Below are 26,842 nucleotides of genomic sequence, written 5' to 3'. Positions count from 1 at the left end.
GAGCACAGTGTTCATCTAAAGTGGTTAAATGAGGGAACTGAGCAATGTCTCAGATCCATAATGGTTGTCCACTGATCGTAGGGAGGATTGTCTTACAGTGAAGTCACGGGAAGGACAATTTATACATATTCTGGATACAGGCAATATAGGGTATTCAAGGTAAATATACAGATGGAGACTGGTTATTCTGTGGCCTTGAGTGACAGACAAGTAGTGCCATGACACTAGTGTCAAATGGTACTTGCTGTTCCAGTAGCAATTGCCAAGGGCTTGGCAACTTTCTTTCCTGCTTGAGCTCTTAAGAACTGGGTCCACTTGTTGCCTTGGAGAGGGAGAAGGACTTCACAATTAGGGCACAAAAAAACAGAATAGGGAACCATATTTATCAATGAAAATCATTGGTTTTCTTTGATTTATTATTTCACATCTTCACTATTTTACTAGGTTGATTCTTTCTTTCTTTCTTCTTTCTTTCTTTCTTTCTTTCTTTCTTTCTTTCTTTCTTTCTTTCTTTCTTTCTTTCTTTCTTTCTTTCTTTCTTTCTTTCTTTCTTTCTTTCTTTCTTTCTTTCTTTCTTTCTTTCTTTTTTTTTCTCCACAATAATGTTTTGGTCATATGCGTAGGAGACACATTGTTTGGGATTCCAAATAATAATGTTGATTTGATAAAACACAATGCTAGTCATGTGCAACGCCTAGTTAAATCTAATCTCTTTTTCTCCTACGTGAGAAAGAGTATCTGAGTATATGAATGAGAGAAGAAGACTTAAAGGGATAATCTTACCACCTCACTCATTTATTTCATAAAGGAAAACATTTGCTAACTCATTGTAGGTATAACAACTGCATTGCAATGATCCAGATATCAACACACTTAGGATGTGAGCTACTATGTATAAGACATATGTGAGCTGTGCATATGATTATAATATTGTTCTGCTTAAAATCCTTCAAAATCTTCATGTAAAATCATCATAATTCACCAGGTACAGGAAACCCTTTACAGTCTGTTCATGATTTATCTCCCAGTTTCTCTCCTTTCACATTCTCTCATGCTTTTCCAGCCCTAGGAGCAACTAGTCATTTTCTGTATCTGGAATACGTCTGTAATTTAGTTTCTGGTAACTTTGCTTGTGTTTCCCCCTCTGCCTGGATCATCCTTTCCCTATATACTGTACATACTCATCTTTCAAAGCTCAAGCCAAGAGTCATCTTCTCCATAACATCTTATGCATATACTGATAATTAATAATTAGTTTTTTCTTTTCTTGGTGCTCAAATAACATTTCTTATATCTCTTAATTAGAGCTTTTCTTCAATAATATCATTATTTGTTGATTAATTTACCTTTGATAGTACATAATGAAATATGGTAGGATTGGAGCTCATATGTGTTTTCTGTTGTATCCCCAACATGATTTAAAAGGTGTTTAATAAATGTCTGTTAACTGGATAACTAAATGGAAAACAACTATGTACTAATCTTAGACTCTATTATGAATATACAATGCTTATAAACAGGGGAATTCCTCCAAATACTTAACTGTGTATTCCTTAACAGTTAATAGGGCTAGAAAATAATGTTGAGGACCAAGAAAGTAAATGATGTTATCTGAGGATCAGATATAATAGAAAATAGTATGGTTTAATGGAAAAAGCATGGTCTTGGAAATTGAACTAGATTTTCATTCTCTACTTTGAGTTGTGAGGTCCAAGGGTAATTGTTTGACCTCTGAAACTCATTGTCGTCATCTATAAATCGTGAACAATAATAATAAAGGAGTAGGAGATACAAAATGGTGAGTTCAATCTCTTGGTACATAGTAGATGATCATTAAATATGAATTCACTTCCCCTTTTCTGAAATCTTATGAGCTCAACATTTGAAGAGAATTAGTCCTGATGATGGAACATGCCAGGTTAAATCTGTCTAGAAATAGGGAAGTTAAAGGAAAATAGAGACTATAAGACTCTGTAGTCATTGAGTTATTTAATTATGAAGAGAATAAGATGAAATTTGTCAAATTTGATTTAGGCCATTTTGTAGGGCTATTTTAAAAATTCTTTTTTAATATTGGTGTTTCCTCAATTCAGTTTTATAATAGTCTAGGTTCAAATATAAAAAAAATCCTAAAATTTCTAGACACGTTTTAGTATTTTTTTATTATCACACCTAGTATCTTTTGTTATTTCAGTAACTCCACACAGAAGCCAGTCTCTTTATAGTTTCTTCTTTTGGAAACTATCTATGTCAGCCTCCTCTATCACATTTATCTTAAACTTTCTGGTGTGTTATGTAAAACAATACTAGCACCTTCTGCTTGAAGTAGATAAAAATGACAGGATGAAAAGCTGACTATGAAAAAAAAAAAGAACCCTGGCTCATTTGCAAAATAGTAAAATGTCTTCAGCTGCCTCAAAAATAAACATTTTGAAACAAAGCATACCTTTCTCCTATTTTTATACTGGATAATTTCCTTTGAGATCTGTGAACAGGGCTCATTATAAAATTAACACTTTTGGTAATTAATTGACTACCTACTTTATTGAGTAGTCTACTTGTTTGAAAAAATGGATAGATGGAACTATTCTTTCATTAAGAGATTAAGAACTTGAGTTAAATATTAAGAAATAAGTTATGATATTTAAAGAATTAAGAGAAAAAAGTTAAAAGATCACCTATATATGATCAACAATATACAGGCTTTATAGTGATGTAAATAATATTCAGGCCAATGCTATTCACCTGATCAGGAAATTGTCTTAGGGGTTCAGGATAAACAGGTATATTTTAATTATGGGAGTTACGAAACCCAATAGCTGTTCTCTTGATAGTAATCAGACAGGCTGTTCCACACTTATCTTTGTTTACCTTCACCAAGCTCTAACCTTGAATTTCCAGACTTTCCTAGAATATGGTCTTTTATAGACAAGGAATGTCAATAACACTATAATATCCAATATCTTTGGAAGTTTATTTTTAATGCTCCATACAATTACATTTCAAGGGAGGAATCTCTGGATCATCCGTAGAAAGAAACCATGAAACTTATTGTGTGGCTTAACACTTATTGAAACCTCATGTGCAGCACAATGTGACAGATACCCATTTCTCACTGCTAAATCTAACTAAAAACCCTAGAAATAGTGAACAACAAAAAGAGATCTCTGAAAACTTTTAGGAAGACAGAAAATTAGCTTGGGATCCCAGCATGAGAGGAACAGAGTACCAAGGTGTCTTACATCCTCTTATCAAAAGAAGAAGGTGACCAAGACCAGGTGTTTCCCAACACCCAAAACAGAACCAGAAGGCATTCCTAGCAGGCCCATTCCTCTCCTGGACTTAATGGGAGTTGTGCCTCAAGCACCCAATTAGACCTGATATAATCAGCAAGGGAGATTAATCTGGAGTTCCACCAATGATGACTCTCTTTCCTTACTGGCCCTGGGCCTAAGAGGTCTTTACCTGGTCTAGAGACACCAGAGAGGCTGCTGGGGAAGGGGTAGTGCAGGGCGGGGGAACCTGTAAAGATCACATCACAGCACAATATGTAGCCCAAGAACCAGTCTCCATTTCCAAAAGGCGGGAGTGTTGACCCTGCCACAACAAACATCCAGCCAAGTCTTCGTCTGTGTTCCGCCAAGATACACCAAGTGACTACAACTAGAGAAATGCTTTTTCCATCCTTACTCCCAGCAGTGAATAGGGAAACATCAGCAGCATCCCATAAACCTCATGGACCAAAATAATAGTGTGGAATATCTGAAAGCTAAGCTGTCGTTAGAACCCAAATCCACAAAAATAGGTCAAGCCATGTATGCCAAACCTAAGCATCTCACCCTGAATGCTGGTGGTAAATTCAGTCCAGCCAATCCAACAAGTGTTACCTTTAGCTGTTCCCAAGATTTAAAAAAAAAAACTATGGGGCAGCCCCGGTGGCGCAGCGGTTTAGCGCCGCCTGCAGCCCGGGGTGTGATCCTGGAGACCCAGGATCGAGTCCCACATCAGGCTTCCTGCATGGAGCCTGCTTCTCCCTCTGCCTGTGTCTCTGCCTCTCTCTTCGCTCTCTCTGAATGAATAAATAAATGAATCTTAAAAAAAAAAAAAAAAAAAAAACTATGGATGATATAGATGAAAGAATTAGGTAGAGATCAACAGAAAAGTGGGCCATGAAAAGATTCATGCTCTATCCATGGAGCAAATGAAGAAAATACTGCTGAGTGAGATACTGAGAATTCAAGCTACCCATCCACCTCTAAATAGAAGCAAATAGGGCAGCCCGGGTGGCTCAGCTGTTTGGTGCCTGCCTTTGGCCCAGGGTGTGATCCTGGAGACCCAGGATGGAGTCCCACGTCAGGCTCCCTGCGTGGAGCCTGCTTCTCCCTCTGCCTGTGTCTGTGCCTCTCTCTCTCTCTCTGTGTCTCTCTCATGAATAAATAAAGAAAATCTTTAAAAATAAACAAATAAATAGAAGCAAATACCACTTCAAAGTTTAAGTCAGTAATGCAATCAGTTTTTCATGGCAAGGAAGCAACTTTTGAAAAAGAGAGGCTTTCCAACATTCGATCTTATCAGAGGAACCAATGACTAGTGATGATTTTTTTAAAGATATGATCATTACTTTATGAATTCATGGCTTTGCAGTACCAACGTCATCAGAAAAAGGGACAGATCACTCCGATTCAAATTTCAGTAGCAGGAAATATATATTAAAGCCTCCCTCACTCCTGGCTCTCAATTACAGAACCTCTACCTACCCGATCCATCTTTCTTATCCCACCCACCCACTCCACCACCCCACCCCTGGAAGCTGCCACTTTACTACTGCCTACTGTCCCCCACACATACCACACATATCATGCAGCCCTTCCTAAAGCTGCCTGAGAGAAGAACAAGTGAAACAGGCCAAAGTCTCTGTGCTGCAAATCTATCCCCACCTGTCTTTATACGACAAACTTCTTGAAGGATCTGGTCCTTCAACAGGAGTGATAAATGGCTTTTTAGAAAAAAAAAATCATTAAAAAGAAAAGAGATTATTCTGATTACTTCAATCCAGTCATCTTCTTAAAGTAGAGCAGTCTACAGATTTACAAAGTCTGTTAAACAAAGGTGAGGATGGCCTGGGAGGGAAAGACGGAAGGGGCAAGAGTCCTCCTGTGGCCATGTGCCTGCAGGGCGGGAGGAGCTGGTGGGTGGTCAGGACACTCTATGCTCAGAGGTCCAGCCAGTCATCTGTCCTCCACAGAAAAAGCTGTCAAGCTGGGGTGTTTGGGTTTAAAAATCCCTGGCAGTAACAGGGAATCCGTGAAGGCAAACGTTTTTTAAAAATGGTAGATGTGGGGAAGGAAAATGAGAACTGTTGGCCAAGAGCTTGATGTAAAAGTAAAATTAAAAATAAAAAGGGAGAAAGAGGGGAAAGAAAGAGTCCCTTAAATATTTCTGAGGGTTCTGAGCATGAAGTGAAAGTCAGATGAGACAGTGGAGGAGACTGAGAGTTTGTGCTGACATCCCCTCGGGAGCTTCTTGCTGCTTTGGGGATTTTTGGGCTTTCACTCCAAACTAGAGTCTGAGCCTCCATCGAAGGCAGAGATGGTGCTGCCCTTGGCGTTGGTATAGACACTATTGTCCAAGGAAGGGTAGTTGGTTGGCAGTTGGACACTTGACCTTGCCTTTTCCAGTGAATGGACTCGCTGCTCCAGAGGAGCATTCTTCCCCTTGAGGTCGTCAATGTCTTGCTGATGTGTGTGCTTTTTCCTTTGCAAACATTGAATATAGTCTGTGGATCTGTCTAGGATATGGGCCTGTGCCTGCTGTCCTCAGAGTGATGGGGTGGGGGTCCCACACACTGTGAAGGCTGTCTTCCGTGTATGCCCTATTTTTGTGTCGTGCATTATGATGAGAATGTGTGTCAGCGGCAGATGGAAACCTTGGTTGCACTTCATAGCTCTCCACCTCGATGTCATTGTTGTCGTTCATTTCTTATGGTCCAGGGAGCAGCACTGCAGGCATGGCGGGGAAAGGGGAGGGATGGAGGGGAGAGCCAAGTCAAGAATGACAACAAACTAAGCCCTCTCGACACACACAGACACTCACTCACTCACTCACTCACTCACTAGCTCTCTCACTACACACACATAACACAGGGGTGAGCACCACCTCCTCACTCCAGTAACAAATTCAATAACATTAGAAAATTGCATTTATTGTTGTTAATCCTGATGTGTGTTGCATCACCTTTGAGCAACTAATTTTCTTTAAATAGCAACCTAGCCAACTTTGAAGAGACAAAAGAATAATCAGAGGACATTAACTCTGTCCTATTGAGCACTCAGGATGAGTCCAGTGTCAGTGTCAACCATAAACCAGTTCTCTTCTTAACTTTGTTGGTAAATAAGCACCACACCTGGTGCCGCTGTATTGTTCTGTGGTATTGAGAAAGGACAACATCACAGTGGATGTAAAGAACACCATTGAAGAAAAACTGGATAATTTTCCTTTTTTCTTCTTAATAAAAAAGAGAGCTGAAAGTTCACATTTATACCTCAATCTTGCTGAAAAGAGAAGGAAATCAGTCTGAACATATGTTTATTTAAAGCTGTATGAAATGTATGTCTATCTTTTAAACAAAAAGTAGATTGCTTGACTATGGACTCCCTGGGCCTTTACCCAGAGGACCACTATCTCCATTCTCACCAGAATGGCAGTTCCCTCCAGGGTGTGTTCTACTCACTTTCTTGCATCCTCCTCCCTTCCTTCCAAGTTACTTTCCCAGTCTCTGAGTTACTCTGACCTGAATACAGCTCTTTGGGATTCCTTGCAGACTGGCTATACTCTACTCATATAGGGATTTATCTATATCCATCACATTTTGTCATTTTCATACATATGGTGCTTTATTACACTCAGTTTTCTCCTCTTTATTTTGGTTTAATGAAACATCCTAAAGTGTGTCCTGTAATGCTGTCCAGTGAGCTGTCTCTTGCCACCCCCACCCCCACCCCGGGGCTGGCTACGTGATAGTATTCTCTTTTATCAATTACCATAATTTATTCAACTTTTCTAAATGACAGGTAGGGTTTTCTAATCTTTTGTTCTTAAAAAAAAATGCTGGTGTTAAAAAAAATGCTGGTGTTGATATTCTTAAGCTTACTTTTTCATGAATATGTGCAATTGCACCTACACGATATACTCTAAGGACGTTTTCTGGGTTGGATAATATGTCCATGGAGATGATGGTTGGTAATACTGAGTGCTTTACAAATATGTGGAATGGGTTACCTTATGCCAACTTGTATAAGAATATTGCTTGCTTCATTGTTTTGAAATATTCAAAATGCTGATCTATAATCCCATATATCCTGCTGTATCCCCCCATGTTAGAGTCAACAAAACTATCGATTTTTTTAAAAATGGAATAAGTTGGGGAACAGCTCCATCTAAATCTCAGTCATCCGCAAAATTTTCAATATAGGTACTTGCTGTGCATTGTGACTATAGTATTTTCATTGGTATCAGTTGTCTGCTAAAATCTTAAGTGTTCAGTCATTATGGCTCTACCGGCCGAGTTATCCTATTCCCCATGTCTGTAAAATAGTCACTGTCTTCCTTGCCAAAAGACACAGTGAGTCACATGTGTTTTCTCATTCTTGGATATGTGTGTGGCCAGAGCAGCTCCATAAAATGACGCAGAACACAGGTTCTCTTTCATCATTAGTAAAGCATGCTTTAGTCAGAAATAGGTACGGTATATTCTGATTTATAAACATTACATCCTATAAAATATATAGTTATTTTCATCGCTTTCTTAAAAACATTATATTTGAAGGAGTTAAATCTGTATAGAGTGCCAATAGTCTCTTGTAGCCCCCAAATTAGTATTTGCCATATCATGTTCAGGAAATTAATATATTTCCAGGGTAAGGACACACTATCCAATAGCATTCTCCAGCACTTGAGCAATTTGAGATTGGTGCCTAGGGAAATATTAGTCAATTGCTTATAAAAGGGCTACCTGCAACGCCCAAAAGTCAAACTTATATATATTTATATTAAAGGGTTTGTGTTTGCTTGTCATTAGTTCAGAGTGCAATGGTCTTATTTAATGGGAGAATAAGTTCCTGTCAGTGACGTAAAAAAACAATAGTATATATATGAAACAAAGTGTTTTTGTTTGTTTATTTGTTAAAATTTGTTCCTGAATGTCCAGCTTCTAATAAATGGACAAAATTGTGGAAGATGGCAAACATTGTAAGCAGGAAATTAAACAGTTGAGATCCATGGGTATAATCATATAATCCACTGTCTCTTTTAATATCATAAAACTCACTTACCCTCTAAATTTGCTAATTGAAACCAGTACTTCCCTCTTTTTGAATTAAAATTTGTGCTGTATCCTATTTTTTTTATCATTTTTGTGTAAAATAGAGTGTCAAACCAGAAATTAAAATTTCTACCTAATGAGTTACTACTCAAATCTCTGAACATCTTTGAAATTGAAGCCACACATTTCCCTCATATGCAGAAAGACTGAAGATAAAGAAATGGAGCATGGCTTGATGTTTCTCTCATCTTGCTCTGTTCTTAAAAATATTCTATACAAATTCTCTGAAATGTGTCACTGGAAAACATACCCATTTTTTGGCCAAACCATGGAGGGAAGGCTGATCCAAAAGCTCTGTGAAAGGAGCTAGCCAGCCTATGACAAATGCTATAGATTTCTCATGAGAAGTAAGTGAATAATTCCCTGTTTTCCCAAACTAGAGGGGACATACATGACATAGATTATGTGCTCTGATTGGTTAGAACTTGAAGGAAAAAAACTCAAAAAAAATTTTTAATGATGAATTGACTTTCAACATACTGATTGGACAACTTGTAAAATTATCTACTGAGTGTTTTTAGGGATGAAATTCAGACCTATTTTCTTTTATGTTATCGTTCATTAAACTCCCTCTTCCTTTGCTGTCTATCATGATGACTAGTAAGTGAATACATATTTTTCTCCCATCCCCTTCTTTAGTAATTAACTTACAATATGTGTAAAACGGGAATGAGTTCTCATGAATATTCTCATAATACCACTTGGAAAGATAAATTCCATGCTTTCAAAAATAGGTTTGAACTTTGAAAAGCTCAAGCATTCCAATTCCCAATTAAGTTACAGTAAACATCAATTAATTAGGAAACAAAAAAAAATACAGTATTGTAGCAAATTGAGCTTCTGTATCAACTGAAAGCTTACTCGAAACAGTTAAACATTCACAAAGAAGCAATATTTCTAAATCCTGTAAAAATGAATATAATCTGGATACAAATATCTGATGATAACTGTATCAAAAAAGAAAATTATAGGGCAATTTTATTTATGGTTGGTTATGTGAAAATTCCTAATGTAATATTAATGTACAGAAACTGACAGCTTGTTAAAAATGTAATTTTCATAAATAGGTGTTACTTTTTCCAAGAATTGAAGAATGTGTCAATTTTAGTATAATTTAAAACACTAATATTTTTTAAAAAATCAGATCATTTCTACAATAACTTAAAATTTAACATTTTGGATAAAAACAATGAGCAAACCATGGCTCTACAGATACTTTTTTTACTTTATAAAATATATCAATCTCAGCCCCAAAGCCATCATTATGCTTGATAGAGAATCATTTGGAGGCATGTGTATTACTGTAAAAAAAAATGACAAGGGTTTACTCTCATTGCTATTATGAAATATTTTATTTAGGTACTAAGCACACTTTAAAAAAAAAACTTAGAAAAAATAAACTAGATAAATCAATCAAATTTGCAGGTGATGCAATTGTATACTTGGAAAACCCAAGAGAATTAACTAAAAACCTAATAGAAATATAAAGGAATATTATAGGACATAGATTTGCAAAAACAATTGATGTAAATGAATAATTTTCATAGACAATATACTGGAAGAAATTATCAAATTCAAAATATCAGCATAATAAATGTTTCTAGGAATGTGCACAATGTGAAATGTGTAAGACTTAAAGGAAACAGATTTTAAACAGTTATTGCCAACACAAAAGATGTCTTGAAAAAAGAAAGATATATTCAATAAGAACACACATTACAATTAGTATAATTATTTTTAAGTTCATTCATAAAGTAATACAGTACCAGTTAAAATACCAAATACCAGTAGACTATTTATTTATTTTTTACTGAATAAGCTAATTCTGAACTTTATGTGGAAAGACAACTAAAGAATAGTTAGAAAAGTTCTTAAAAAATAAAAAGATAACAAACCAAAAACAATGTGTACAACCTCACTTTGTCAGGTAATAAAACCTGAGTTTCTCTCTTTTTTTTTTTAACTTTTCTTTTTCTATCTTTGTTGAGATATAATTGACAAATAAAAGTTACGTATATTCACAGCACACAACTTGATGTTGTGATATATGTACATATTGTAAACTGGTTACCACAATCAAGCTAATTAACATATGCATCATCTCACATGGTCCTCATTTTTGTGTGTGGTGAGAACAATTAACATGTACTCTCTTAACAAGTTTCAGTTATATAATACAATGTGATTAAGTATATACCATGATGTACTTTACCTCTCCAAAATTTATTCAGCCTGAATAACTCAAAGTCTGAACTCTTTGACCAAAATCTTCTCATTTCCCCCACCTCTACCCCAGACAATTCCCATTCCAATTTCTGATTCTATTGAGTTTGACTTTTTCAGATTCTACGTATCAGTGAGATCACTCAATATTTGACTTTGTGTGCTTGGCTCATTCCACTTGGCATTATGTCCTCCATAATGCCATAATGTTGGGCTATTTGGTGTTCATTGCTGTTGTCACAAATGACAGAACTTCTTCTTTTTTCTTTTTTTATGGCTGAACATACTGCATAGAGATGCCATATGTTCTTTATCCATTTATTTGTCAATGGACAATTAGGTTGATTTCATATATTGGCTGTTGTGAGTAATGTGGTGATGAACATGGGAATGAAGATACATCTTTGAAGAAATAATTTCCCTTCTTTAGGATATGTACCCAGAAGTGAGATTATTGGATCATATAGTAGTTGTATTTTTAATTTGTTGAGCAATCTTCATACTGTGTCCATAATAGCTGGCCCAATTGACATTCCTAACAGTACACAAAGGTTCCCGTTTCTTCACATCCTCATCAGCACTTGTTATTTCTTATCTTTTTGATTCTAACAGATGTAAGGTGATTTCTCCCTGTAGTTTTGATTTGCATTTTCCTGATGATTTATGATGTTAACTATTTTTCATATAACTGTTGGACGTTTGTATATCTTCTTTTGGGAAATGCCTATTCAGGTCCTTTGCCTGGCTTTTATTTGGTTTATTTGTTTGTTTGCTGTTGGGTTGAGTTCTTTTGTAGATTTTGGATATTAATCCCTTGTCAGATGTATGGTTTCAAATATTTTCTCCCATTTCATGGATTGTCTCTGCACTAAGTTGATTGTTTCCTTTACTGTACAGAAGCCTTTTAAAATGACATGATCCTGTTTGTCTGGTTTTGCTTCTGTTACCTGTGCTTTTGGAGGCATATCCAAAAATTCATTGACTATATGAATATGAAAAAACTTTTCCCTATCTTTTTTTCTAGTATTTTTTTTCGGTGTCTGGTCTTATAGTTATGTCTTTAATCCATTTTTACTTGATTTGTGTGTAGAGTGTGAGAAGAGTCCAATTTCAGTCTATAGATGTCCAGTCTTCCCAGGATTGAAGATGCTGTCCTTTCCCCATTATGTATTCTTGGAAGGTCAGTCAAAGATCAGTTGACCATAAATGCATAAATTTATTTCTGGGATCTCTGTTGTGTTCCATTGGTATGTGTACCTCTTTTTATGTTAGTAATATGCCATTTTATTGTTATAGCTTTGTAGCATATTTTTGAAACCAGGTAGTTTGATGCCTTCAGTTTTGCTCAGGATTGTTGGGCTATTTGGTGTTGGGCTATTTGGTGTCTTTTTGCTCAGGATTGTTGGGCTATTTGGTGTCTTTCATGATTCTATTTCATTTTAGGATTGTTTATCTTGTTTTCATGAAAAAATGCCATCGGACTATTGAGAGGGATTGCACTGCATCTGTAAGTCACTTTGGCTAATGTGGACATTTTAAGAATATTAATTCTTCCAATCCATAAACACAGATATTCCCATTTATCAATGTCTTCCTCAATTTCTTTCATTGATCTTTCATATTAATTTCTAATAACTAAATAGGTGCCATACTGGCACATAGGCCTATAGTGGCTGATGAAACAAAATAAAGACCATGAATAAACTTAGTAACATAAGATAATTTAGCACATGATTGACATGGTACCTCAGATCAGAGGGAAAAAATGGCCTATCTATTATATTGTGATGTGACAAATGGATTGACATTTGAATGAAAAAGAAATTAATATATGGTTCACACTGTAGGACAGGGCAAATTACAAATGAATCAAAGATTTAATCTAATAAGGAAGTTCTGTTTCTAAATCCTTCATCCATTTAAAAAATGATTAGTACGACTGCATTTTAAAAATTCATATAGCAAAAATTTATAAGCAAATTCAAAATTTAACAAATAAAAAAAACACACCAAAATTTAACAAATCATGAAAAGTATTTAATTTACTGTCAAATACAAAGTACTATTCTGTCTAATATGTAAAGAGTACCTACACATTTATAACAAAATAATTGGAAATAGTATAACCTTTGAGTAGTAAGTTTACAGAAAAGGAAAGAAAAATGGCTCTTAAACATATGGCAAGTTGCTTAAACTTGACTCTCATAAGAGAAAAACATATTGCAATAATGTTCAAATATCTTTTTTTATAAATGACATGATTAGAAGTTTCTAAATTGTCTCAATTCTGTACCTGTGGAAAGACAGATACTTTCACACATTATTGGTAAAACCTCTGTGGATAATAATAATCACAAGTACATATACATTTATCTCAGCTATCCTACTTCTAGATGTTTATTCTAGGCATACACATGTACCAAAGATGATGTGTATAAAGTTATTTATGGTCCATCGTATGTACTAGCAAGATATTAGAAATGATATAATTACCCAGTACTTCTATGATAGAAAAAGTAGCAGAGCTATACAAAAGGATGAGGAATCTCTTTGTATATTAATATAGAATAATCTGCCCTATATATTGTTTAGTGAAAAAAAGGAAAAATACAGAATATCTGAATTGTGTGGCCCAACTGTCTAAAAGGTTGTAATATAAATATAGTCTATAATTGCTTTTATATAAAGGAATTCTGGGAGCATATCGAAGAAGCTAATAGCAGTACCACTTATGGTCAAGCATAGAGGGAAAAGTCAGTAACTAAGCAAATGGAGTTATGAATAAAAGGGAAATTTATGGCTATATGATTTTATATATTTTTGATACACTGTGGAAAGATTTTTACCTATGAAAAATCAATAATCTGGGGCACCTGGGTCGCTCAGTGGTTGAGCTTCTGCCTTTGGCACAGGTCGTAATCCTGGGGTCCTGAGATTGAGTCCAAACATTGGGCTCCCTGCATATCTTTCTAAGTCTCTGCCTCTCTATCTATGTCTCTTATGGATAAATAAATAAATTCTTTAAAAAATTAATAATGTATATAGTTAATAAATATGTAGTTAATTTATATAGTGCATGTAATTTCAAATGAAAGTCATGAATTGAAATACCTTAAAAAAAAGAAATATTTACCTTTGTTTCTATTTCTTTGGAACAATTTCTTCTCAGAGCCCTTTGTGTGGTAATTTTTTTTTTTTTTTTTTTTTATGATAGTCACACAGAGAGAGAGAGAGAGAGGCAGAAACATAAGCAGAGGGAGAAACAGGCTCCATGCACGGGGAGCCTGACGTGGGATTTGATCCCGGGTCTCCAGGATCACGCCCTGGGCCAAAGGCAGGCGCCAAACCACTGCGCCACCCAGGGATCCCCTGTGTGGTAATTTTTTATAGGTCACCTTTGGAAAAAGTTAACATAGGAAGTAGAATACCTGAATTTAAGAAAAAGTATCACCTCAATTAATTAAGCACGTCATCTTACCTTATAGAACCTCATTTCCTCATTTATAAATAGAAGGAGAACATCTAAGGACTAATCCAGCTTTTAGTATCTATACATATAGTAGAGCAAAATAAAATTAAGTCTTACGCTTTCTAAGCATCAGCTTTCATGACCTAGAACCCACTTCATTATAGGGAATGCAGGTGATGGTGGATGGACTCAAACTCTGGAACATCCCACCAACATTCTTTATATAAGATTCCATGGTACCAGTCAAAATTGATGCCATTTTTTTCTTAGAAGTTGCGTGAAAATCATTTAACATTAAATCCAATTATTTTAATTCTTGTACTCGAAGTGTATCACTCTGTTGGGAATATGTAAAAAACAGTGATGGTGGAAAATATGAATTTACTTTTCAGATGCTTCTGAATTGATAAAAGTCAGTATTTTTACTTATACATAATTGAAATTGATCTCTTTTCTCCATCAGCTATCTTTGTTTTTTCTATTTCATTGGACTAATGAACGAGATAGTATTGTGCACTGATGATAAGTCATTGATTGCTCACCTAGCCTGGGCTGTAATCAACAAGCAGTAACAATCATTCTCCCCCATTATGAGTCTTAAAAGAAAATGATTCTGGAATAATTTAATTTACATCCAGAAAGTGCCACTGAGGGTATGTAATGTTAAGAGTTCTAATAAGATGGAGAGTTTAGTGTGCTGTTCACATTTGCCCTCTTTGCTACTTAAATCCAGAATTCTTCAGATCAGTGAATCAGAACAAGGAAACAAACTGAGAAGTAAACAGATGCCTGTCAGAACTGTCGTGTTGTTTTCATGAGTTTGATCTTGTTAGAAAGTTTGACAATAAGAGGCTGAAATACACTGAAAACCAGATAAATCTGACAAATCAGTGAAATCACAAATTAAAGGGTATATTTTGATTATACAGCCATTATGCAGGTTAATGTATCTCAAGATTTTTAGGAATGTTATTTCTTAAAAGGAAAATTTCAGTGATTATTTATAGGTAGTCTTTCAATATAATATATTTAGATATAGTTATTATTTTGAGCTAATGCAGGTCATAATTAAGATCTGAGATTTGAATATCACTGATACCTGCTTTTTAAATATCCTATCCACCGTTTACTAGCCATGTGTTTGACCTTGAGGAAACTCCTCCCCAAACTGTCAGGTCTTAGCTTGTTTATCTGTCAAATACAGATGATAATTTTTGCTAACTAATGTTGCCTAAAAGATTAAACAATATCATATCGTTTAAATGATTTATAGTATGCATGGCACACCTTAAGTAATATATAAAACTTAGTTACTAGTACATTTTATGAAATTGTTATTGATTCAGCTTCCATCCTGACAAAATTTACATGAAGGGTCTACAAGTACCTGTAAACAACATGCAGCCAACATTATTTCTACTCTCTTTACAAATGATAAAATATGCCATCTGGTATTGCTGGCCCATCTCTTTTTTTCCACTTATAAAAGCCTATTGATGAAAGGTGAGATTATTATTATTTTTTTTTACTATACAAGTTAAAATTAGATAATATATATCAACTTGAAAACGATGGTGAGGCCATCATCATGGTGGATTATATTTGCTGGCATGTCAATTATGAGTGGCAGGCACCAGATGGTTCCTTAGTCATTTGACAGAATTAATGAGCCTGCTCAGTGGCCTCACTTACTACTAGTGATGTTTTAGATTCCAAGGGAAGAATTCAATTGAGTGATATCCTTTAGAGTACCAACAACATGTTTCAAAGCAAAGGTTCTTAAACAGTGATTCATGAGTCAACCTGCTGCAGGATAATCAATCATTATTTAGAGTTAAAAAAGAATCACACAGTTTAATTTCATCTTCAAAGTCCTCTTTTGACGTAAGAACTATTAATAATTGTGAAAGTAGCAATAAAATATTTCTAAGAAAATAATTGTTAATTCTTTATGTGTCCTTACTGTACTTCAAGAATTGTGCTGATTTCCATTATTTATTTATGCATTTATTTATTCTTAAATGAAAAAAAAAAAACACTATGAAATAGACATAGTCTCACCTATTAGAGGGAGAAATTGAGACTAAAAAGTGATGTGATTTCTTCCAGGTCACACATATACTAACTGAACTGGGCTAGAAAAATTAATTTCTTATGAAGTCTTATTTAATAAGCTCCTTTTGTGTGCCCAGCTGTGTGTTGGGCTCTGGGAATAGAAAGCTAAATAAGAGGAAACCCCTGATCCTCAAGGTGTAGCTTTTATGCCACCTTCAATACAACAGGGCAAGGGGGACCAAATGAGGGATTTAAGCCAGAGTAGCATCAGTACCATTTTTGGAAGGTGAGTGGGTTGCTCATGACTGAAATTTATAGTGTTCAGTGACTTGTGCATTGAATATTTGATCAGCCCATGTCCTCAATGGCAGTAATGATTAGTTATATCCCACAACTAGAACCACGCCTGACTGACAGAGGGTCAGTAAAGAGTTGCTGAATAATAGAACAAAAGAATAATCTCCTCTACACTGAAGCTGAGCTAAGGAGGCTCCTGGACCCTCGGGGCCCAAACTCTTTCAACTTTTGGCTCGGGTTTCAAGAGTAACCTAATACTTTTCCTTCCATGATATAATCGCTTCAATATATCCTCGGCCTTTCCTCTTGCAGGCCTGTCTGCCTGATGACTGATCTAAATGGCATCCTCTGCATATTTAAAAAATTTTTCCAGAAGGTCTTTTTGACCCCATTCCCTCTGTTTTGTGTGAAAGAAAGCCTATTCATTGTTTCCACAGTTATGGAGTCCTTGCTTTTTTCAAGACTCATGGTAGGCCTGGTGAGAGTGACAGGCATAGGTTGAAAATCTCACTGGTATCATATTTTTTTAATCTTTTTTATTTATTTCTTCCTTTTTTCCTATTTTTAAAGTATGCTCTATGCCCAACATGGGGCTTGAACTCAGGACCCTGAGAAAGGAGTCTTAAGCACTACTGACTGAGCCATTCAGGCACCTCACTACTCTCATATTCTAATGAAAAAGACATATATATATATATATATATATATATGCTGGGAAGTGAAAAATGCAGGCTTGTTGTATGGGAAAATATAATTAAACAAATTAAATTCATCAGACAATCTAGAAACAGTGTCCCTTAGAAGATTCAATATTCAATTCTTGAGTTATCTTTAAAAGCATAACATATTTAATTGTACTTGTAAAAGTTGTAAATAGTAAGATGGTCATGGGAAAGGTACCTATGAAGACACCTCCTTTGGCCCACTTCAGATGCCAAATACAAAAATATCTCTATTTCTAATGTAAATTGGCAAAAATGGGGCATTGATATCCACAGCCTTCCACTCATGAATAATTATAGGGACAAGATGAAGCCAAATAATGCTTCTGATAATGATGATGATGATGATGATGGTGGTGGTGGTGGTGGTGGTGATATGCTAGTTATATTCTAAATTTACTCAGCAAATATTTACAGAAAATTTACTGCATGTTAGATATGGCACTAAAAATTGACTTGCTCTTGGTCCTCACAGGTTTAATAATCTAGCAGAACAAAAATCTACTGACAAATAATAATTAATCTGTAGAATGAGTGATAGCATCTCTAAGAATGAAGTAGCAGATACTTGAAGCAATATTAAAAGTCAAATTAAAAACATTCCTTGCAGAAGAAGTAGTGTGCATGAAGCTTTTGTGCTGGAAGGAAATAGATAAGGCTGTACAAAAAAAAAAAAAAAAAAAGACTAAGAATGCTCTTAAGTCCTCAAAACAAAAATAGTGCCTAAAGTAATGTATATAAATCTTTTATTCATTTCTACATGACATGATTCCTTTGTTTTCTTGATAATTTTTGTGAAGCTAATAAGGATTCTCAAATGGCATCACTCTAATGGTATCTCACAAGATAACACTGAAATTCAATTGTGAAAATTTTCTACATCTCACTCTCAATGGGCTTCTGGATCTTGAGATTCTGTGCCTAAATTATCAGTGTTATAATCTGAAAGAAAGTAGTGATAATATTTTAGATAAAGAACTCTGAACTTCAAAATATATAGGATATTATTTAAATATCCAAAAAAAGACATAATTTCTTATAGTGTTTCTATTTTCATTTAAGTAATATATACCTTTTCAGGATGCTTTTCTACACAATTAGTTTTTTTCTAGCGCTACACTCAGATTTTATATGACAAGCAACTCTATTAGACTATCAAGCTTTCAAGTAGAGCAGCACTGAAAAAATCTGAACAGAATGCAAAATGGAAAAAAAACATCTTTGTGACAGCTAAAACATAGAGTTTTCACAAGAACATTTTTGGTATTGATTCTTGAAAGCAAAAATCATTTCCACAATGGGGAGATCCTATTGGCTATAGCGCTTAACAGCTTTCTTTTCTTCTCATTGCCAGAGTCTATCAGAATAGTTTAATATGAGGAGAAAAGATCTCAAAGAGAAAAAAATGAAAGTTAACCGAAATTGCTTGAGCTGGTTAAACATGTTTTTCTTTCTTTCTTTTTTTTTTAATGATGTGCAGTACTGCTAGAGGCCTTTTTTTCTTCATTTAATCTCAAATTATTACATAAAGCATTTGACATTTGCATACTGTCTTTCCCTCAAATAGATATTTTAAGTTGTTACAAGAAAAAAGCAAGTGTATGTGGGTCTTCTGAGAAGAGAGGCCTTTAAAACCTCACTAACACTGTTATAAAACTGTAGTACAATGATATGTAGAGGGAGTCAGGAGTCAGGATTCAGGCTTGAAGGAAATATTTTTAGAAAACTGTGAAGAAAAGATATTGAAACGGAGGAGAGGCAACTCTGAATAGAAATGAAAGATTTTTAAAAAAATGAAAGATTTGGTACCAGGGAGAAAGAAGATGATGATACCAAGGAAATTTTTAGAAATAAATAAATAAATAAATAAATAAATAAATAAATAAATAAATAAATAACAATACTCTTGTTATATCAAAACCGGAAAAGATTTAGCATGTTATTTTTGTATTTTGAGAACTAACTGAAAACATTGGAAAATTGAGCACTGCAGGGCGGTAGAACTTAGGAGAGGAGCCAAGGATGTTGTGATCATTGATGAACATTCCACTTGGGGAAGAAATGGGGCCACTGTCTCTAAGCCAAGAAGACCAAGATGGCAACGATATGAGGTTGGGGACATTGTACCATGTAAAGAGAGAAAGTAGAATTACCTGGAGTGCCATCATCAACCTTAAAGTAAATATATAATTGTGTTAATTAAATTAGGGCTGTTGTTTGTGATACACACCCATATGACAGATGATACCTCCCTGCCTTGGATAGGAGGTTACAATTTATAGACAAAACAGTGGAATTGTCAGTGTGAAAGCCTCATTTGATGTTTTGTCCTTCCTGTAAGCTGTGGAAAGAAAAGTTACTTTCTGTCTCCCAGAAACAAATGGCAGGTGACTTGGGATAAAATAGATCAAGGTAGAAATCTCCCTTCCACCTCCTACTTCTGCAAATCATAAAACATCTCAATATCTTCATCTCTGCTATAGAACTAGGTATTCTCACGCAAACCAGTTAATGAGGTCAAGAATAGACAAGAGCTAAGGAGAATATCACTTTTATTAAATGTCAACTGTATCTGTCTTTCCCTTTTTATCCTGTATCATTCCCACTGCCTCATTTAGATTTTCATCTCTTTACCCTTAGATTACAGCAAGTCATCATCTCCATCCTTCCTGGTTATCTCTCTGAACAATTTTGTAACTGTGCTCATCACCAGCATATGCAAAATCAATCTCATTTTATTCTCAGTTCATTAAGCTGCAATGACTTCCTCAGTGAGTCAAACTACTCTGTATAGCTTGCAAAGCCTTCTTTAAAATTGTTTCCTACATTCCCAAACATTTTTTATTTCCAATTGTTAACTCCTGTGAATCCCGGCATTCTCTTTTTCACTTTCCCACATTATCTTTACCGTCTCCCCTGTCAGCTCCCCGATAATTTCACATTTTCAAAACTTTTTGAGGCATGGTTTGAGGTCTAGCTAATTCGATGAAACTAAATTTGAGTATCTACATTTAGATCCAAAACCATAAAATAGTATTTCCCCATTTAAAATTTTTGAGTTAGCTTGTCCCCACAAATAGATTTTAATTTCCCAGAAACATGGACTTTAAATTTCTTTTATCCATTATGGAGCCTACCAGAGTTCTGAGTATATGATCATCAGTTCAATAAATACTTACAGATGGGTTACATCTGAAGGTTTCAGATAGTTTTGTTAATATTAAAAGTGGATTGCCCTTGAAAGGCTGTTCAGCAGTAGGTTCTGATTAAAATAGTCTGCTCATTTACAACAAGGGGAGGTTTCCAGCTGATAGATTTTATTACCTGTTATTTAGACAATGCAAACACTGTAACAGGGAGCATCTTGTAAACAAAATTTGCCTTGACTATTGGGCATAACCAACTTTAACTGCTACTTTCAATCTCCCCTAAAGGCTCAGAGGGGAACTGAAATGTGAAGTGTTTAGCAGGGAGATGGACCAAAAATCCAGTTAGAGCAGAAAATGACTTGAGTTAAAAACAGAGAAATACAGAAACCATGCCAGCTGTAGGAATTATCTGCCCTGCATCCTTTCACACTTTCCATTCAGTCATGTTTTTGTGCCATACCTTTTATATCCTCTTACTTTTCAGTACTCACAAGTCTAAATGTAGCTTGCCACAAATCTTGTCCTAAACGAGAGGATTATTTTTTTTTTCAGTTTTCCATTAATTCAATCCATTTCTAGTTCGTATCATGTGGATAATCTAAGCCTGCCCACCTCCTTCCTTTGTCCCATCATCCAATTTAATTATAACTTCTAATCATAATTTATGGGTTGAGATTAAACAAGCAAATTTTAAAAGCATGGCAAAAGTCAATAGAATTCACAAAGTGGGAAGCCAGAGAGTCATCAGTGACTCAAGACATTAGCTTACCTTTTCCCTCTTTTCCAAATTATAAGAAATGGGCTGATGGAGCTATGACTGGACAACTTAGAGGTGCTACAGTGTACATTGAAAAGAAGATATGCCAGATGTATCTTGTGGATCACCTAAATTTTAAAAATAACAGAATTATAGAGTCAACTTCAAAAATAATCATGTTGAAACTTTTGAACAATACTATGTATGCTGCTTAAATTATTTAGGACTTAAGACTTAGTTTCTATAAGATATGGATAACTATATATGCCTTTGACCTTTATTATGATTGAGATATGTGAAAGTGACTTGTGAATTGCAATGTAAGTTTTATAAATGAATTTTATTTTATTTAAAGATTTTATGTATTTATTTGAGAGAGAGAGAGAGAGCACATACCAGCAGGGAGAGGGAGAAGTAGAATCCCTGCTGAGCAGGGAGTCCAACATGGGGCTCCATCCCAGGACCCTGAGATCATGACCTGAGCCAAAGGCAGACGCTTAACTGATGGGGCCACCCAGGAGCCCCTATAAATTAATTTTTAAATATGAAGTACTCTGATTCCTCAAAAGATTAAACATAGAAATACCATATGACCCATCATTCCATTCCTACAAGTATACACAAAATAACTGAAAACAGATATTCAAACAGATTTATACACCTATATTCATAGCAAAAAGGTAGAGCAAATGTCCCTTAACAGATGAATGGGTAAATAAACTGAGGCATATCTGCACAATGGAACATTATTCAGCCATAAAAACAGAGTAAAGTGCTGGTGCACATTACAATGTAGATAAAGATAACCCTTGAAAGTGTTCCGCTAAATGAAAAAGGCCAGACATCAAAGATTACATATGCTATGATTCTATTTGCATGAAACATCAAGAAGGTGAACCCAAAGAGGAAGAAAACAGATTCATGGTTGCTAGGGGCTGTTGGAAGATAAGCATGCTACCTTGCTTCAAGGCTATGGGCACACCTTTGTGGATAATAGAATGTTCTAGAACTAGATAGGAGAAGACGGTGCAACATTGTGAACGTACTAAATGCCGCTGAACTGTAGACTTTAAAAGTTGGCTTGAAATGTTTTCATATTGCACAGATCCTCTTGCAACTGATGGCATAATCCAGTTCAAGTCCTCTAATTTTTGCTTGCGCCCTCATCACTATTCTCTTCTAGTATCAATTCTACTAGTACTGTAATTACCAACTCAGAGATCTATCCAACATCAATATCTGCTTTTGTTTTTAAGTATGGCCATGTTAATTAATTGATTTCAAATAAGAACTAGTCCACAAAAATTTAAAATAAAGATTATAGCTCTCCTGTGGGTTACATTTGAATGCAGTTCATGTTGCGTTTGCACATCTTTTTTGCAGAAAAACCTACATGCTTCGGTTTGTATTCAGCATATCCGCAGCTTTAAATCGTTGGCAGGGAATAGCTATTTAGCATCAGTCATTTCGCACAGTTTATAACATAATGATTATACTCCACCCCAAAGGACAGAGAACTATTTTGCCAAGAATGGAAGTGGGCTCCTATTTATCTTTAATGGAGAAACGGGTTCTGTCTTAAAAAGCAGCAGAAAAAAAAGAAGTAACAGTCATGGAGGGTCGAAATTGGCCCAATCTGTGATAGCCTCACTCAGGCATTGCTTTTTGCCTGTTGAAGCAACTAGTGAATCACCTCTGAGAAGTCTAATTAAGATAATCTGAGCCCTGTAACTGGGATACTAAGCAGATGGTAGAACTAAAGATGTGCTGAACTAGCCATAAATAACCGAGACAGGGGAGAAAGTGCAAGGGGGAAGTTCACGCTAGTCCCAGCAGTGTGTGTGAGCACGCGTAGTCGCCAATATGTTAGCATATGCCTTTAGCATTGCACCTTCACAAATGCACATTGTGAGATATATGACATTATCCTTGGAAGCTGAGCATTTTAGATGCTATAAAGATAATCTATAAAATGTAGCTAAGCCTTATGACACAATAATCTATTGAGGAATGATATAAGAGGGAAAGCATATAAACGAAATAGACAATTGGAAGGCAACATAAGGGTTCATAGTCCCTATGAGCAGTAAATTGATAGTAGTAATTTGATTATATCATTTCTCATCATAAAGACAATATTCACTGTCGTTGCGAAATCTGTTTCTCTTTCTGTGTGCTGGGCCTTCCAACAGAATGGAACTCGACTGTGATGAGAGTTTAAAACGTTAAAGGGGGAAACAGGCCTTTGCAGGTATCCTGCCTAAACCATACAATAGCCAGGAACGCTGCACGACAAAAATCACATGGCGTTGTGCTCACAGAACATGCACTCCCAGAGCAGGTTCCTCGGTCTACACTATCAGCAATGACGTGCAGCCAAATGCAGCACGTCCAGGCCTCCCTGGGGAGAAATGGGTGAAGTAGAGACCTCAGATCTGCTGTGAAAATGCAAGTGATCAGGAAACTAGGGTATACATGAATAATGCAGTCAACCTCAGTTTCTTCTGTATTCCTCTGTTTCCTCAACATGTATCACAAATAGTGATAAGGTTTGATTATCAAACTGAACAACACATGTCATCTGCTGAAGGGTATCCTGACAGTCTGATCTAAAGACAGTGCTGGCTTTGGTGACACAAGGCAAAAGCAGACAATGAAAAGTCATGGGACTCCAGAGGAATAGTATTCAATATTTTTTCTCTTCTCTCAAAAATACTTCCTGCACAAACCCACAGTCTTGAAGGAGCAACAGCGATCTAAAGCAACGGGACAGCAAATTTTAATCGAACCATGGGAAGGGATACAGCCTCTTATACCTGATGCTCACCTACACCACCACTGGGAACACCTCCATCAGGTTTTCTCACCTTTGTTTCCCTTGAACCTTTATTATTCTTTCCCATTATCACGTTATCAGTATTCACATCCTGCAATTAAAATGTTGTGAATCTGTAAGAATTTATTTTCCAAAGGAATGAAAAAAAAAAATGCATTGATGCATAGTGACTTGAAATTAGCCCATAAGCTGCATCCCCAAAATGTTAGTGTTGTAAAGTGATACGAGGTTCTTTAGTATCTGATGACTTATGAATGGACTCTTGGGTTTTTTTTCTTTTTAACAATTTTTCTACATATCCACATTTTCTGTTGACTGCAGACTTTTAAAAGTACTTCCTTCAAGTAACATTTAGTTGGTTTACTCCTACTTAAGGAGCATCTAATAGCTGGCATACATGTTTATTTGATTACCAGGAAGTTCATTAGTGAGCACTTTTGGGGAAGGTATGTTTGATTCCTGTTCTGATTAAAAATATGTAGAGAACATCTGAGGTTTGGTTTGGGGAACTGAGCCAATGTCTGGGTGTAATGAAGAATGAGATTTAGCTGAAGACACTTAAGAGTTATTGCAGAAGATTAGGAATAAAAGTTACTTAAATTTTTGAAATACCACCTGATACCTCATGAAAACACAGGAAATAAATAATGATTCTGGAATAAAATGATTTCATAACAATTTCGATAGAAGTAATTCATTTTAAAATTCTTATTTCTGAATAACTCTTAGCTTTCCAACTTGGGACTTTTTTTGGCTGCTTTTTGGTTGCTTTTTTGTTCTCTCTTTCTCTCTCAGTTTTTAGAACACTTTTGGGTTTTGATGCTGCTTTGGGGGAAAATGGTCTTAATTTTAACTCATCTGGGAGTGCTCTTATATATTTCATTGATTATGTAATTATTTATTATCTCTCTTGATATAGTTTAAAGAAAGTTTTAAGCCATGTTTTTCCCTATTCAATTTTATAGTTTAGAGTTTAAAGTTTTAAGCCCCTGTTCTAATGAAACAGCTCTGTGAAAACTGTCTGGTTAATACAGAGATTCTTAAGTAGGGTGGAGGGAAGAACAATGGAATAATTGGAAATGATAAGAAGTTTCTAAAAGTGAAAACAGAAAATGGACCAATGATGAAATGTAATTTTGGTTTCATGAAGGCTTAAAGAATGATAGCCTTTATGAAGAATTGATAAAATTAAATTTTAGAGGCAAGGAATGTAGAGGTCTATAGAGGAAGACATCCTACTTCTGTTAAGTCTAAAAATGATAGCTCCGCTTAAATCTCTTTTGGCACTAGAAAAATCTTGTGAAATTGAGTTTCATATTCCATTGACATGTCAAGATATCTTATTCACCCAAGAAACAGTTTCACCTAAATATATGGCTTGTTCTGCACCATCACGGGGCTTAATTTAAGCATAGCACTTCTACTTTCAAGGAGCATCATGCTTGTATCAGCTCCATCAGGGTTACAAGGCAAGTGGAGAATTGAGGCCATCAATTTTAAAGCCATAGAGTTGAAAAGTCTAGTTTTTAGAAAGTGACTTAAAACATCTTGTATGGGCTGTATTTATTGGTCTGGTGCCACAGCATAATGAAATTTATGGAAGAATTACTTTCTCTGAATTTATGACTAAATTGGTAAGCTTAACTTGTCATTCATTTTTTTAGAGAGATCTCATGTGAGAGTTCAATATTAGAAAAGACAGAGGTCATTTAAAAAAGCATCTAAAGGCCACTAATTCTAAGTTCTCCCTTTCATATCGTAAGGGTAAGTACAGTCCATATTTTAAGTAGCGACAGAAGAAAAATGAATATATATATATATATATTAAAAAATACATATAAGGAAAAGCAAGGCTCTAATGAAAGGTAACGTTTTGCTTTCAAAACCAAGCTAGTTTCCTTTTTATTAAAATCTCACATGCAATTGAAGCAACCTGAGAGATCCAAGTCACCAATACTGAACCACAGCAACTCTCAGAAAGGATCACACAAATACATGTTCAGGAATATTTTAATGAATAAGTGAATTCACTTGGGTGACTTTGTTTCAAATATTTAGGTGAGAAAATATAGCTGATTATAATTTGACAATAACAGTGGCCTGGGAAATGTTACTGCACTCTTCAATTTATGTTACTGAAGAAAATCCAGAAAGTAATATAAATAATCAAAAGATGGTATTAAAGGAGAAACTGCTAGTGGACTTTCTGTTGAGGGAAAAATTATATTGAGGTAAAATATCTTTATAATTGAAATGCAAAGCTATTTTCTTTTTTTTTTTTTTTTCTTTTTTTGAGAGGGACATAAACTTCTCTTTTATTTAGGCCATTGTATTTAGGGGTCCTTTTATAGAGCAATTTAGATTATGCCCTAATATTCTGTCTTTAACTCAAACTTACAGTTGACTTCTAGCCAGACTCTGCAGTGTAGGTCTCTCGGACCTACTAATTCATCTTAACCAGAAGCAATTTGTTTTCATATCAGTACTTCCAAGGATTGCCAGGTTGGTCTGTAGGCCTTTCTTGCTTGAACAAGTGTCTTTCTTATTATGTAATAGCCTGCATGCAGTGGAAAAGGATGTCCATCTTGAGAAAGAAGTAGGATTATTCCTCCAAAATATTAAGTCACTTTCCATATTTGAAAACCACTTGTTAAGTATGTATTTTGCCAATAAATATTCTAGGCTCTCATAGTCAGAGTTATTTTAGAAATTTCTCTCCCTATGGGGAAATGTTACTGATGTAGTTTATCTTCTACTCTATATATGAGTATTTTTATTTCTCTGCTAGAACTGTTGGGGTGAGCAACATGGGAAGGCAACTCCAGCCTATTAATACTCTGGACCATGATTATTAATTTAGTGTTTCTGAACCTGCTTGCTTTCACTCTAGGATTTCTTCTCAAGACCAAAGAAATACAAACCAACAATGTTGATAGAGAAAAAAATCAATATAC

At 35.3% G+C, this 26,842-nt stretch overlaps 1 protein-coding gene across 1 annotated transcript; it reads right to left on the bottom strand.

Moving 5' to 3' along the window:
• Nucleotides 1-5,549: 5,549 nt before the first annotated feature.
• On the bottom strand, nt 5,550-5,976 carry LOC144290069 (protein max-like). Its single transcript, XM_077858899.1, has 2 exons — nt 5,914-5,976; nt 5,550-5,810 (listed from the first exon to the last, which is right to left on the bottom strand). The coding sequence occupies exons 1-2, from the start codon at nt 5,974-5,976 to the stop codon at nt 5,550-5,552; spliced, it is 324 nt and encodes a 107-aa protein (XP_077715025.1).
• Nucleotides 5,977-26,842: the final 20,866 nt, after the last annotated feature.

This window comes from Canis aureus, chromosome 2 (genome assembly GCF_053574225.1).
Source record: "Canis aureus isolate CA01 chromosome 2, VMU_Caureus_v.1.0, whole genome shotgun sequence".
NCBI lineage: Eukaryota > Metazoa > Chordata > Mammalia > Carnivora > Canidae > Canis > Canis aureus.
Note: the sequence above shows the minus strand (reverse complement) of the source record. Positions and strands in the feature narration are given on the sequence as shown.